Source organism: Nyctereutes procyonoides, unplaced genomic scaffold (assembly GCF_905146905.1).
Source record: "Nyctereutes procyonoides isolate TBG_1078 unplaced genomic scaffold, NYPRO_anot_genome, whole genome shotgun sequence".
Taxonomy (NCBI): Eukaryota; Metazoa; Chordata; class Mammalia; order Carnivora; family Canidae; genus Nyctereutes; species Nyctereutes procyonoides.
The window spans coordinates 20,052,853-20,068,398 of record NW_026575120.1 but is presented as its reverse complement, the minus strand read 5'-3'; the positions used below and the strand labels follow the sequence as shown (position 1 = coordinate 20,068,398).

The window sequence follows — 15,546 nt, the reverse complement described above, 5'->3', positions numbered from 1 at the left end:
ATGCCTTTTCTCAATATTTTGTGCTCAAGTCACATTTGATAAATTGTATGTGATTCCCCCATCTCAGTATTTTCTCCTCTGGGCCTTTCTGATCCTCTGCTGCATCATTTTCTCTTCCCACACCACAACTAACTGCTGTTCATCCTTTAAGTTTCATATTAGATAGCATACTTCCTCCTCCACCTACAAGCCAGGCTAAATGTCTTCTTACACTCCCTTAGCACTCTGGACTTATGTTTCCTGTACTCTAGTCAAACTGTATTATAATTACTTGCATGTTTTGTATCCAAAGAGTGGGTTTCATTTGTCTGTCTTCAGAGCCTAAAATAGTGTCTCGGGTTTAATAGGTACATAATACATTGATAATCCATGATATCAGGTATGTAGAGGACTTAGTTAATAGTACGACCTAGTTGACTAGAGCCAGATGAAACTATTTCTATTATTTCACCAATAAGAAATTCACAAGGACATCAAAATAGCTTCCAAAATCCTTAACTAGTCAATGGCAACAGGGGCACCACAGACAAGTTTTAAATTGGCAAAACTGGCCTATATACCATGTCCTTACAACAGAGTTTTAAGTAGGAGAGGGATACAATAAAATATGATTTTTAGACAGATCAATCTAACAACAGGAGAGAAGCTTATGTGACTACATTTGGAATACTGTTTTACTGTTTATTGTCTTGATTAGCTAGGAAAATCCATATGTTCTACTCAGCTGCTCCCTGAGAGGCAGGGAAATCTCTGCCCCATTGTACTATGGATAGTGGATCCCTGGAAATATTCTTATATATCCAGCATAAAATACAGCCTGGGATATGGGAGAAGTTCAATAAAATGAAAAATAAATAAATGAATAAGCTTATTTTTCAAGACAAGATGTCTAATACTAGCCAGTCATTTAAAAAATATGAGCTGTTAGTACAAACAAGACCAAAAACCTAAACCCGCCGTTTATAAAAACATGGATGGACCTAGAGAGTATAATGCTAAACACAGTAGGTCATACAGAAAAAAACAAATACCATATAATTCCACTTAAATGTAGAATCTAAAGAACGAAACAAATGAATAAACAAGCAAAAAGCAGAGACAGACTCATAAATACAGAGAATAATAGACTAATGGTTCTCAGAGGGGGGGAGGGATGGAGAATGGGCAAAACGGGTGAAGGAGGGTAGCTTGGGTGGCTCAGCAGTTTAGCGCCACCTTCAGCTCAGGGTGTGATCCTGGAGACCTGAGATAGAGTCCCACATCAGGCTCCCTGCATGGAGTCTGCTTTCCCTCTGCCTGTGTCTCTGCCTCTCTCTCTCTCTCTCTGTGTCTCTCATGAATAAATAAATAAAATCTTTAAAAAAAATAAAATAAAATTGAAAGTTTAAAAAAAATGGGTGAAGGAGAATAGGAGGAATAGGTTTCCAGTTACAGGATGAAGAAGTCATGGGGATGAAAAGTAGCACAGGACATAGAGTCAATGGTATTGTATAGGGACAGATGTAGAGGGACAGATGATAGCTACACTGATGATGAGCATGGCATAACGTGTAGACTTGTTGAATCATTATGCTGCACACCTGAGACTAATGTAACATTATGTCTCAACTATACTTCAATTTAAAAAAGTAATTGTTCTTTAAACAAAGTAAATGAGTCCTGTATGACTGAGTAGTATAAACTAATATAAATTTTGGAAACTCATTCAAAGTATGTGTCCTACCAACCATGACTCAATTGTGTCAGCTTCCAATATGAAGTGTAAAACATACTGCATTTTGCCCCATTTATACAATAGACCTCCCAGGGCAAGGTCTCATCTCTGCTGCTAAAATGTGGAGTATTATTCCACTCAAATGTTAATAAGATTATTTTACAAAGTGCTTTTCCCGAAAGTCGGAGCACTATCACAATGATTTACTTACCTGAGATAATTTTGTTGTAGTGGCAGGCAGAAGTGGACGACTAAACTTTTTCTGAGATCCAATGGCTGCTGGAAATGGTGGTGCAGAAAATACAGCTGCAACACAATTAATTTTGTTTATCCACCCCTGCATTTCCTCTGGACTCCTATGAGAAACAGATAAATTTACATCAGGGCATTTCTCTATCTTAAGTGCATTACATATTGCTCATTTCTCACTATTTATTTATTTATTTATTTAATTTTTAGAAGATTTTATTTATTTATTCATGAGAGAGAGAGAGAGAGAGAGAGAGAGAGAGAGAGAGAGAGAGAGGCAGAGACACAGGCAGAGGGAAAGCAGACTCCATGCAGGGAGCCTGATGTGGGACTTGATCCTGGGTTTCCAGGATCACGCACTGGGCTGAAGGTGGCGCTAAACCGCTGTGCCACCCAGGCTGCCCCTCACAATTGAATTAAAATGGCACATAAAATTATTTTTCTTGGTACAATAAATTCCTGACAAAATTTCACTAAGATTAACATTTTCAACAGCAATCACCACGGTAATAAGAGGTCTTGGAACCTGTGATCATTATAGTATAAGGCTGTGATTATCCCTCAAGGATACAGAAGGGGAAAAAGCAAAGTCACTTGAAAATAAATATTAAACCCCTACTTGTCTGATGCTAGGCTCAGTCAAAAATTAATTGAAAATTTAACTCATCTTTTCCAATCACATAATTCAATTTAAAAATCCAACTGAGTGACAAACTGATAGAATTTAAAAGGAATGTAAAAGAGAACACCCACTTAGAAAGCAGCTTTGACAGTTTCTTGAAAAGTTAACTATAAATCTATCATATAACCCAGCAATTCTACTCCCAAGATAAATAAAAACATACAGGCACAAAAAGATTTGTATGTGAATGTTCATAGCATGAGAGTCCAAAAGAGGAAACAATCCAAATGTCTATCAGCTAGGGAATGAATTTTAAAAGTGCGGTATATATTTATTCAGTGGAATACTACTCAGCAATAAAGGCAAGAAGTGCAGATACATGAACCCCCAAAACTTTATGGTAATTTAAAAAAGCCAGACACATATCATTATATGATGCTATGTGTATGAAAAGTCCAGAAAAGGCAATATTATAGAGACAGAAAGGAGATTAGTAGTGTCTGGGATTAGGGGTAAAAATGGGGAGTGAGTACAGAATGGTCATGGAGAATCTGGGGTGATGGAAGTTTTCCAAAACGTGATTGTGGTGATGGTTGCACAATTCTGTAAATTTTCCAAAAGTCATTAAAGTGTACACTTAACCTAGATGAGATTAATGGTTGGTAAAGTATATCTCAAAAGGATGTTAAAAATATACCTGAAAGGATGTGAAAATCATCTGGTGACATTAACATAATTTTAACTTGAATGTCATATATTTGCAGAGACCAGCCCTGACAGCACTTAATAAATATTTGTGAATTCATAAATGCATGGGAGAAATAGGAGCCAGGAGAGATTATCCATCATGTATATATGCAATAAACAGAAGATGGACAAAATTTCAACCCATTTAAAATCATTTCATTTACTGATTACTCTGAGAAACCACACTAACCTGAGACCACACTAGAAATCAACTCCTCTTTGCACCCCATATGCTTCTCTAATCTGATTTCTTGGGCTCTGTTAATTTAATTCACTGATTTCTGCATCAATTCTATCTGAAGTAATTAGAGATTCTTAGTTATCATATTTGGTATTTTAGCAAGAAAAAATGTTGGGGAATAGAATAATTTGAAGGACTCTGATGACTAATAACTGCAATTATACATCTGGCTCTGATTCCCTCTGTGGTGTTAAAGCTGTCTTACTCCCACATTAAAAAAATCCTGTGTAACTTGGATTTCCTTACAGCTTCCTCCTCACCCGATGTCAGTTATCTCATACCTCCGCAAATTCAACATTCACAAACCACCAGAGTACCTGCTACTGTTCTATTTCTTTTTTTGATCTTACATTGCTACAATCAACAAGCATGCAGATGTTTGTGTTCACTATCTTGATGTCAAATTTTAAGTCTGGTGCCTAATGCAGTCAATTGGTGGTGTGCTGAGAGTGATTCTGAAGTCAGGCTCAGGCTGTGAAAAGCATGCCATGAAGAATTAACACTGCCACAGACACTGATGCTATGTGTGCTTCTATAAAAATTCTTGTTCTAGAGGCTCAGTTCTGAAAATCCAAAGTTTCTTACTTCACAAATTCAGAATTCTCCACGTGAAATGCTTCACTTGTAATCTGAAGTTTATCATGGATTCCTTATTAAACTGGCAATCCATCCCATTTCCTTGCCTACAATATAATTCTATCTTTTTCTTTGAATTTTATCACAGACTATTAGAGCTCAGAAGGAGAAAGAAGAGAGACAGAGGGAACAAAATGGAAATCTACACTAACTAAAACAGTTTCTATGTGCCAGACACTGTATGGAGTACTTTATATACTTGATCTCATTTAATTCTCACAAAAACCTTATGAGATAGTATCGTCTGCACTAGCGACAAGCTAAGGTTCAGAGAGGTTAAATTACACACCAGGACAAAGAGCTAGGAAATGGTGACTTGAATCCAGGTTTATTGTACTTATTGTTTGATAAAACTTGTACACTACAACCTTTGTATTTTATTCATAAAAATATTAAGTTCTGGAGTTGGTAAGTGGCTGACTAAAAGTCATAGGGCTACTTTGCAGCAAACAAAAAAACCTGCACTCAGGGTTTTTATTTATGATTCTAGTTTTCTTAGGCAATTGCCTAAGAAATGTTTTGAATCTACCTCAAAACATTTCCCCGGAAGACTCTGATTCTAGTTCTTGGTCTAAGGTGATGCTATGCAAACTAAGAACTCAAACCAAACCAAGCCAAACCAATGAAACATACTGGGCTTGAAAAAGCAAGACCCTCCAGTCAGCCGTTTTAAGTTTAAGCACATTTGGCTTCTTCTCGTAGTCTGTGGCCTTGGATGCCAGCGCATGATGCACACTCACGGCGTTTTTCAAATCCTCTTCTGACAGGGCCTTTTCTGGTTTATATTCATCCTATAGATGGATAGATGGATACAAAGAAAACTAAGACAAGAACATGTTCACATTTCACCTCTTTTTACGATAAAGAAAAAAAAATCCTTAAAATTAAAAGAAATTAGAAAATCCAAGAAGGTGCATGAAAAAAGTGACATGGTGTAAAAAAAATTCTTTGCTACTTCAAATACCCATCAACAGAATTATACTAATGGTGAAAACCACACCATTGTGTTCTTTGCTCTAAAGATACTGTATTTTTCTTGCTACTTTCTTTCAAATCTAGTATTATCAAAAGAAAATGAACAGTAGAAATAAAATGATTTCTCCAGTTATTCTTTGAAAAAGAAGAGGAAAATCAGTTTAATATACAGGAGAAGGCTTAGTTCTATTAAGAATAAACTTGGAAAATGGATAAAATTATATGAAATAGAAATCATATACACTGTCATGTATACATGCAATTTTATCTTTGGGCATAAATTACACACAGTTTATAAAGGCCTTTGTATGGCTTCCTTCCAAAATAAAAACAACAAAAAAATCCCAACTAGTACAATAATAATTTAAAGCAAATTTGATTATTATCATATTATTACATCTAGTAGTTTCCGCAGATCCATTAGAATAAAAAAGGACTTCAAAAGCAATTAAATATAGTGGATATTACAAACTGTTTTAGGAGATGTTTTCTAGTATTTAAGGTCCTTTCTTTCCCCTTTTCATATTTTGTCGGACATGCTAAATAAACTTGTACTTCTGTAAAGAAACATGAGCACGCATTCCTCTTACTTTCAAACTAGCAAAAAATCCTAAAGGAAGACATTATCTATTCTCCTATAGTCTGGTTTTACAAATCTCCAAAAAATCAATTACACTTTCTCATACCTCCTACTTCTGTCCCCCATCCCCCCTCCACAAATCAAGCAATTCAAATGTACTATTGCTATTAATTCAAACTGAGTCAGAAATAAACAGCACCTGCTGATCCTCAATGATCAGTCAGTGACAGTGTTGAGACAAAGGTAAATAAAACCTAAAATACATAGCAAATAGCAATAGGAATATAAAGATTACCCAAATTTATAATATTAAATGATGAAATTACTACTTTATTTTTTTTAATTTTTTTTTTTATTTACAATAGTCATACAGAGAGAGAGAGAGAGAGAGAGAGAGAGAGAGAGAGAGAGACAGGCAGAGACACAGGCAGAGGGAGAAGCAGGCTCCATGCACCGGGAGCCTGACGTGGGATTCGATCCCGGGATTCCAGGATCGCGCCCTGGGCCAAAGGCAGGCGCCAAACCGCTGCGCCACCCAGGGATCCCGAAATTACTACTTTAAATCACAAGTCTATTTAAGCCTCAGAGATTAAGAATTGCTATTGACAAGGACAGTTATCCAGAGAAGTATGACAAATACAGAAAACAAAAGGCTATCTTAAATACAATATATTTACACCTATCTGTTCTATAATTCCCATTAATACATAAAGTTGTAATCTAGTTATGTTCTGGGGTCTTGTCTTTTCTAAATGAGATTTTCCTTAGTATGTGGCATTGCAAAGATTCACAATTCTCCTCCAGGGGAACTGTCATTAGAGTAGGAGGTATCAATTCATGTTTATGCTACCACAGAACCCTGCGTAGCTGGCCATCCACTCATTTTAACCACTTAGTTCCATATGGGAATCTGGAGCAGGTAAATCATGGGGAGTGGGCATAGAAGGCCAGGGCCAAAATTATCTTCATAAAATTTATATGCTATCTCCAATTCCATACACCCTTATCTCTAATACACTGGATACTGGAGTTTGCACAGAGATCAGCCTAGAAATTTCTGTGCTGACACACAGAATTACCTTAATTCCTTCTCACTAGTTTCTTTTGATTTTCTTTTTTTGTTTGAATTTAAAATGATTACTTACTTCTTTTGCTTTTCTGATTTCTTAAGAAAGAATTTGAGGGTAGAATTTTTCCTCTGATTACAGGTTACACATAGTTTGAGGATGAGTATTTTTTTATTGTTCCCTAGATAGTTTGTAGTTTTATTTTTTGATCTCTTCCTTGATCTCAGTCATGTCAAATACTATGTTTTATTTATTTATTTATTTATTTATTTATTTATTTATTTATTTATGATAGTCACACAGAGAGAGAGAGGCAGAGACACAGGCAGAGGGAGAAGCAGGCTCCATGCACCGGGAGCCCAATGTGGGATTCGATCCCGGGTCTCCAGGATCGCGCCCTGGGCCAAAGGCAGGCGCCAAACCGCTGCGCCACCCAGGGATCCCCAAATACTATGTTTCTTAACTTTAAAATAGTTAAAGTTTTAGTTATCACTATATATTTCTAACTTTATTGGCTTGTGACCAGAGATTTTCTAGCAGTCTGTTAAATCTACTTTATTTCTTCAACGTTTGTTAGGTTTTCAAAATATATTTGATTTTTGTTAATGTTCCATGCACATACAGAAAAAAACTATTCTGAGGGATGAGTGTGATTTTATCTTAAAAAAATAGAATATATTCTATCTGCTGATATTTTCATTTTAAACCAAGATGACACTCTTAGACTGTGCTTAAAGTTCAAGAGATTTTAAAATGCAACATTTATTATAGCCCTAAGTAAAAGCAAACAGTGACTATCAAACCTGGGAGAAATTATATCAATGTTGCTGAAGAGGACTCTAGAGATTCTATGGCAGTTTCCAAAACTAAGATACATTGCCAGTTTACCTTACATTGGAAGGAAAATACTGCTCAGAACAGAAATGGTAGGCAAAATCTATGTAGTTAGGATGGAACCGAGGTCTAGGAATTTAAGTTTAATAAACTTATTTTTTTCTAGTTGATAGTAATACCACTTTACCATGAAAAAATAAGGCAAAATAGTAGAGGATCAATATAATGGAATAGGAAGATCCTGACTCATCCTATCTCACTGACACACCAAAAGCTACAACTACAAATAGAACTATCTCTGAGAACAAACTGAAGAACAGCAGAACAGATTATACACAATTAAGGATACAAGAAAAAATCCACAAGGAGTTGGGTAGGAGGGGCAGAGATGTTGTCTAGTCAGGAACCATACCCCTGGTTCAGTGACCCACAGGGAAAGGGATTTCAGAACCAAAGAGGGCCCTCCATGAGGAAGTTGGAGTCCACAGCCCAGGGGATCTGCACCAGAAAGATAAGCACCCATAATGTTTGGCTTCAAACATCAGTGGGGCTTGTGTCTGGGGGGCCTTTAGGTGTGTGTACACAACTCACTTGCTCCAAGTCCCAGCACAGGGGCAGCAGTTTCCAAAGTGCCTGGGTTAACAGAGAAGGAGATCCATCGACTAACACACCATCTCTGGTGTGTGTGCCAGAGAGAGGAATCTGTTGGAACGTTCTCTGGGGATGGAAGTGCTGGCAGGAAGCATTTCTGACAGTCTCCATCTACTGTGCTAGCATCATTCATTTAATGCTAACATTTAACACTGTGGACTTACACTGCCAAACTGTCTACCCCAGCACAACACTCCTTTCAAGCGGCTTTCTGCCCTATAAAACATGGTGGTGGCCTTGGTTGGCACCAGTGACCCAACCCCCAACCCTGGGAGCCATCCGTGCACACCAGAGCATCTACAACAGTCAGCCATCCCTCACAGCCAGCTGTATCAGAGACCTGTCCCACCATCAGCACTCCTACAGTTGTCACAGCCAGGCATCTCAGCAGGCTATGCTGGGGGCCAACCCAGCACTCTATAATTCCTACAGCAGTCACAGCCAGGATGCTTGGCCAGATGAGTTGGGAGTCAACTCCATTCATCATGGTGCCCACAGCAGTTGCGGCCAGGCCTCACAGACAGCCACGTTGAGCCAGTCCTGTTAACTACTGAGTCTGCCAGGCAGCCCCGGTGGCTCAGCGGTTTAGTGCTGCCTTCAGCCCAGGGCCTGATGCTGGAGACCTGGGATTGAGTCCCACATCGGGCTCTCTGCATGGGGCCTGCTTCTCCCTCTGCCTGTGTCTCTGCGTGTCTCTTGCCTCTGTCTCTCATGAATAAATAAATAAAACCTTAAAAAAAAAAAACTACTGAGTCTGCCAGTCATGACCCAGCCAATAGAGGAGCGTTCACACTGCCAACAAAAGGGCTTGGGTGACTAAAGTTTGCAGAACTGGGCCCCAGTGACATCTCCATCAAATCACTCCTTCAAAAGCGGGAGATGTAACCAATCTACCTAACATACTGAAACAAACACAAGAAGTTACTTAAAATGAAGAGACAAAGGGATATATTTCAAATGAAAGAACAAGACAAAAATCAAGAAGAAGAATTAAATGAAACAGACATAAGCAATCTATCAGATAAAGAGTTTAATGTGATGGTCATAAAGAGGCTCACTGAAATCAGGAGAAGAATGGATAAAAACAGTGAGAACTTCAACAAAGATAGAAAATACAAAAAAGAATCATTGGAATTGACAGATACAGTAACCAAAATGAAAAAATACACTAGAGGGTATCTGCAGCAGCAAATTAAATGAAGCAGAAGAATGGATCAGTGATCTGGAAGACAAGTAGTGGAAATCATCTAAATATAACAGTAAATAGAAAAAAGAATTTTAAAGAAAGAGGATAATTTAAAGGACCCATGAATATACTAACATTCATTTAAATGTGTCTCAGAAGGAGAAAAGAACAGAAACTCTATTTGAAGAAATAACAGGTGAAAACTTCCCTAACTTGGAGAAGGAAACAGATATCCAAGTCCAGGTAGCACGGAGAGCCTCAAACAAGATGCACTTAAAATGGTCCATACCAAGACATATAATAAGCAAAGAGTCAACAGTTAAAGAGAATCTTAAAAGCAGTAAAATAAGAACAACCAGTTATGTACAAGGAAATCCCCACACAATGACTAGCTGGTTTTTCAGGACTAACTTTACAATATATTCAAGGAGGGCACAATATATTCAAAGTATTGAAATGAGAAAAACCTCCAACCAAGACTACTTCTTCTGGCAAGGTTATCATTCAGAATTGGAGATAAGGAGTTTCCCAGAAAAGCGAAAGCTAAAGGAATTAATCAAGACCAAATTGGTCTTACAAGAAACATTAAAGGGACTTCTTTAGCGGAAAAGAAAAGGTCATCACTAGAAAAATAAATATGAAAGAAATAATCTTACTACTAAAGGTAAACATATAATAAAGGTAGTAGATCAAGTACTAACATAGCTACTATGAAGGTTAAAAAACAAAAGCAGTAAAATCACCTAGACCTAAAACAATTAGTTAAGGGACATAACAAATAATAAGATGTAAAATATGACATCAAAAATATAAAATGTGGTGGGGGGATGGGAAGATATAGTGCTTTTACACTGTACTAGAACTTCAGCCACTCACAACTTGAAATAGTCTGCTACATATAAGAAGCAATGTATGAACCTCATGGTAACCACAAACCAAAAACCTGTAAACCTGTAAGAGATACACAGTAAATAAAGAGAAAGCAATGCAAATACATACCCCTAAAAATCACAAAATCCAAACAGATGATGGCAAGAGAAAGGAACTGAGAAGAACTATAAAAACAACCAGAAAACAATCAATAAAATGACAATAAGTACATATCTATCAATAATTACTTTAAATACAAATGGACTAAATGCTCTAATAAAAAGGCACAGTGAGATTGAATGGATAAAAACAAGATACCAATCCATCAGTCCAGGAGGCCTGAAGGCAGGAAGAGGGCAGGTAGGGCAGTGTCATTGTGTTGGCTGCCTGGAAGTGGGAATTAGGTCCCCAGGCACGGCTCCAGGTTCAGGGCCTGTAGGGATTGTTTGGGACACCATTGGTGCTTACAAGGTTACCTCAGGGATGAAATTATAAGGGAAAAAACTGGAAAAAAACCCAAGAAACACATACAGGCTGACATCCAACGGGTCAAAGAAGAAAACAGATAGGAAAAAAATATATTGAGGCAAATGAAAAATAAAACAGTCCAAAACAATGGGATTCAACAAAAGAGGTTCTAACAAGGAAGTTTACAGTGATATAGGTCTACCTCAAGAAACACGAAAAATTTCAAATGAACAATTTTATACTTAAAGGAACTAAAAAAAAAAAAGAAGGCCCAAAGTTTGTAGAAGGAAGGAAATAATAAAGATCAGAGTGGAAATAAATGAAATAGAAAGAAAAAAAAATAGAAAGATCAGTGAAACTAAGTTGGTTCTTTGGTTTTTAAAGATTTTATTTATCTATTCATAAGAGACACAGAGAGGGAGGGAGGGAGGGAGGGAGAGAGGGGGAGAGGGGGAGAGAGAGAGAGAGAGAGAAAGAGAGAGGCAGAAATACAGGCAGAGGGAAAGCAGACTCCATGCAGGGAGCCTAACATGGGACTTGATCCTGGGACTCCAGGATCACGCTCTGAGCCAAAGGCAGATGCTCAACCACTGAGCCACCCAGGCATCCCCCAAAAAACAGAACTTTCATATGAGCTAGCAATTGTACTTCCGGGTATTTATCCACAGAAAACAAAAACACTAATTCAAAAAGATGTATGTGCCCCAAATTCATTGCAACTTTCTTTTTTTACTATAGCCAAGATGTGTATGCAACCTAAGTGATCATTAACAGATGAATGGATAAAGATGTAGGGTGTATGTGTGTATGCATTGTGTGTGTGTGTGTATGTGTATACATACATGCAATGGAATATTTCTCAAGACATATAAAAGAATGAAATCTTGTCATTTACAACATATATGGACTCAGAGGGTATGATGCTAAGTCAGAGAAATACAAATAGCATATGATTTCACTTATATATGGAATCTAAAAAATGAAAGAATTGAACAAACAGAAACAGACTCATAGGATACAGATAACAATCTGGTGGTTGCCAAATTAGAAGGGTTGGAAAGATACAAAAAACAGGGTAAAGAGGGTGAAAAGGTACATATTTCTAGTTATAAAATAAATTAAGATAGGCAGATACAATGTAGAGCAAAGGGAATAAAGTGGATAATATTGTAGTAACTTTGTATGGTGACATGGTAGCAGATTTATGATGGTGATAAGTTCCTAATGTTGAATCACTGTGTTGTACACCGAAAACTAATATAATCTTGTATGTCAACTACATTTCAATTAAAAAAAAAACAAAGGCCAAATAAAAACAAAAAATAAAAACAAAATATGTTTGACATTCTAAACTCTCACTAGAAATTGAAGCTCCAAGTCCCTAGAAAATGAGCAAATCCTGAGACTAGAAACACTAGTATTGACAGCCATATAAAAAGAAATGACTTTATGCTACACAGTTTGTTCTGACTTCTTTTTCACTACTTAAAGCAGAAGATAGTGTTTAAATGATAGAGTTGGAAAGGAAGAAATAGGGGATAAATTATCATCAAACCATTTCAAACATAAGATTCTTTGCTATGCAGACTATATACGAAACAGCAAAATAAATACAATCAAGAAATTTTCTGCAAGAAAAGAAAATGCTCCATGACATCTATCCATTTTTTTAGTGCCGAAAAACATGTTACTATTCTCTCCATGTTCTGTCACCATCTTCCTATCTAGTGTGATTCATCAGAGCATTCCACCACCCTATTAAGCACCAACAATGTGATTTTACAATGCTGTTTACTTTAACTCCATTTAAAGTATGGAATGAAAAGCTTCCCCTGTCCCATAATAAGCTTGTTAATTAAACATCTAATAAAATTGAATCATAACATACTAAAAAAATCATCTACATCTGTACAAATAACTGGTATCGGTCTGAAAACTTGTACTCTCAGGTAAATATAAAGTCCAGTTTGGAAAGTGACCAAATTGCAACTGAAATTCTTCAACATCAATGAAAAAGATTCTCAGATTTACAGTTTTCAAAATATTATTAACTTCATGCCTTACTAAATATGTAAATTGGTATACCTACTTAAAGCAACTTAAAGCAAATTGTAATGGTCTTGATTTCCACTGAGAGAATAGACTGGAAAACAGAACAAATTCTTCTTTGAAACTATGATGATATTAATTAAAATGTTAGTAACTAAGGGAAACTGGATTCTAGGCAGTCTATTAATCCTTGATTTTTAAAAAGGCATTAACAGTGTTTTTTATAATCTGATGACTATCTTTTTTAAAAATTTAAATATTTCCGGCTAGATAGCTTTCTAAAAACCATTCAGTTTCCTTTTCTTCTCCCAGGGAACACATAAAGTGCTATGTTTTCACAAAAGTGGGAAGTGAAGAGTAAGAACAAATCAAATGAAGGCATGTTTTAGCCCATTACTCAACTAATTACACATTTGAAAATTAATTATTTGTAGAATTTTAAAAATGGAAAGGAACCTAGTTTTCCCATGTTAGGTAAGCAATGTTACAGTCAGAAAAATATGACCTATTTTACTGTACACTAAAGAGAATTAGGGACAAAATAAACAAGTTAAAGGCAAAGGATTCAAAATGCTTATATTACTGCTACAATAATGTGGAGGCACTGGCTTGTACTAGGAGAACTTTGTTATGTACTGAACACTTTGCACTGTAGCCCTCCTTAGTCTACATAGAGAGGAAGCACTTACAGACACAGGAGAACATGAAGGACTAGAAATCCTTTCTCAGTAAAGGTCCTGAACTTCTGCAAAGCCCAGGAAATTTTCTAGGATCAGTCTGGTGACTGAATTAGGAATTTAGGATCAATAGTTTTAATGATTCCACAACTGAACTGAAAGAGTTAGGTGGAAGGGATGGTTACATCAACAGCCTTTGACCAATTTTTGCAACCTCATTTATTGAAGAGACTGTCTTTTCTCCAGTGGATATTCTTTCCTGCTTTGTTGAGTATTAGTTAACCATAGAGTTGAGGGACCATTTCTGGGTTCTCTCCTCTGTTCCAATGATCTATGTGTCTGTTTTTGTGCCAGTACCACACTATCTTGATGATCACAGCTTTGTAATACAGCTTGAAGCCCAGAACTGTGATGCCACCAACATTGGTTTTCTTTTTCAATATTCTTCTGGATATTCAGGGTCTTTCCTGGTTCCATACAAATCTTAAGATTATCTGCTCCAACTCTGTGAAGAAAGTCAATGGTATTTTGGTAGGGATTGCATTGAACATGTAAATTGCCCTGGGTAGTATAGACATTTTCACAATATTTATTATTCCAATGCATGAGCATGGAATGTTTTTCCATCTTGGTGTCTTCCTCAATGTCTTTCATAAGTGTTCTGTAGTTTCTAGGGTATAGATCCTTCACCTCTTTGGTTAGGTTTATTCCTAGGTATATTATGCTTTTGGATGCAAATGTAAATGGAATTGATTCCTTAAATTCTCTTTCTTCAGTCTCATTGTCAGTGTATAGAAATGCCACTGATGGGATCCCTGGGTGGCGCAGCGGTTTGGCGCTTGCCTTTGGCCCAGGGCGCGATCCTGGAGACCCGGGATCGAATCCCACGTCAGGCTCCCGGTGCATGGAACCTGCTTCTCCCTCTGCCTATGTCTCTGCCTCTCTCTCTCTATCTCTCTGTGACTATCATAAATAAATAAAAATTAAAAAAAAATTAAAAAAAAAAAAGAAATGCCACTGATTTCTGTGCACTGGACAGCCACATGCAGAAGAATGAAACTGGACCATTTTCTTATAGCATACACAAAGATAAACTCAAAACGGTCGAAAGATCTAAATGTGAGAAAAGAATCCATCAAAATACTAGAAGAGAACACAGGCAACACCCTTTTTGAACTTGACCACAGCAAATTCTTGCAAGATACATCTATGAAGGCAAGGGAAACAAAAGCAAAAATGAACTATTGGGACTTAATCAGGATAAAAAGCTTCTGCACAGCAAAAGAAACAGTCAACAAAACTAAAAGACAACCTACAGAATGGGAGAAGATACTTGTAAATGACATATCAGATAAAGGGCTAGGATCCACATCTATAAAGGACTTAAACTCAACACCCAAGAAACAAACAATCCAATCATGAAATGGGCAAAAGACATGAACAGAAATCTCACCAAAGAAGACCTACACATGGCCAACAAGCACATGAGAAAATGCTCTGCGTATCACTTGCCATTAGGGAAATACAAATCAAAACCACTGAGATACCACCTCACAGAGTGAGAATGGTGGAAATTAACAAGACAGGAAACAACAAATGTTGGAGAGGATGTGGAGAAAGGGGAACCCTCTTGCACTGTTGGTGGGAATGTGAACTGGTGTAGCAACTCTGGAAAACTGTGTGGAAGTTCCTCAAGAGTTTGAAATAGATCTGCCCTACGACCCAGCAATTGCACTACTGGGGATTTACCCAAAAGATACAGATGCAGTGAAAAGCCAAGACACCTGCACCCCAATGTTCATAGCAACAATGTCTACAATAGCCAAACTGTGGAAGGAGCCTCGGTGTCCATCGACAGATGAATGGATAAAGCAGATGTGGTCTATATATACAATGGAATATTACTCAGCCATCAGAAAGGACGAAACCATTTGCTTCTATGTGGATGGAACTGGAGGGTATTATGCTGAGTGAAGAAAG

At 37.1% G+C, this 15,546-nt stretch overlaps 1 protein-coding gene across 11 annotated transcripts in view; it reads right to left on the bottom strand.

Moving 5' to 3' along the window:
* Positions 1–15,546, bottom strand: part of PSD3 (pleckstrin and Sec7 domain containing 3) — a 577,886-nt gene that overhangs the window by 55,593 nt on the left and 506,747 nt on the right. For all 11 annotated transcript variants that reach the window (XM_055334841.1, XM_055334842.1, XM_055334845.1 and 8 more), the window contains 2 exons: positions 4,843–5,000; positions 1,926–2,070 (listed from right to left, as the gene is read on the bottom strand). In XM_055334841.1, coding sequence (XP_055190816.1) covers positions 1,926–2,070; positions 4,843–5,000 — 303 coding nt within the window. The remainder of the gene's footprint in view (positions 1–1,925; positions 2,071–4,842; positions 5,001–15,546) is intronic.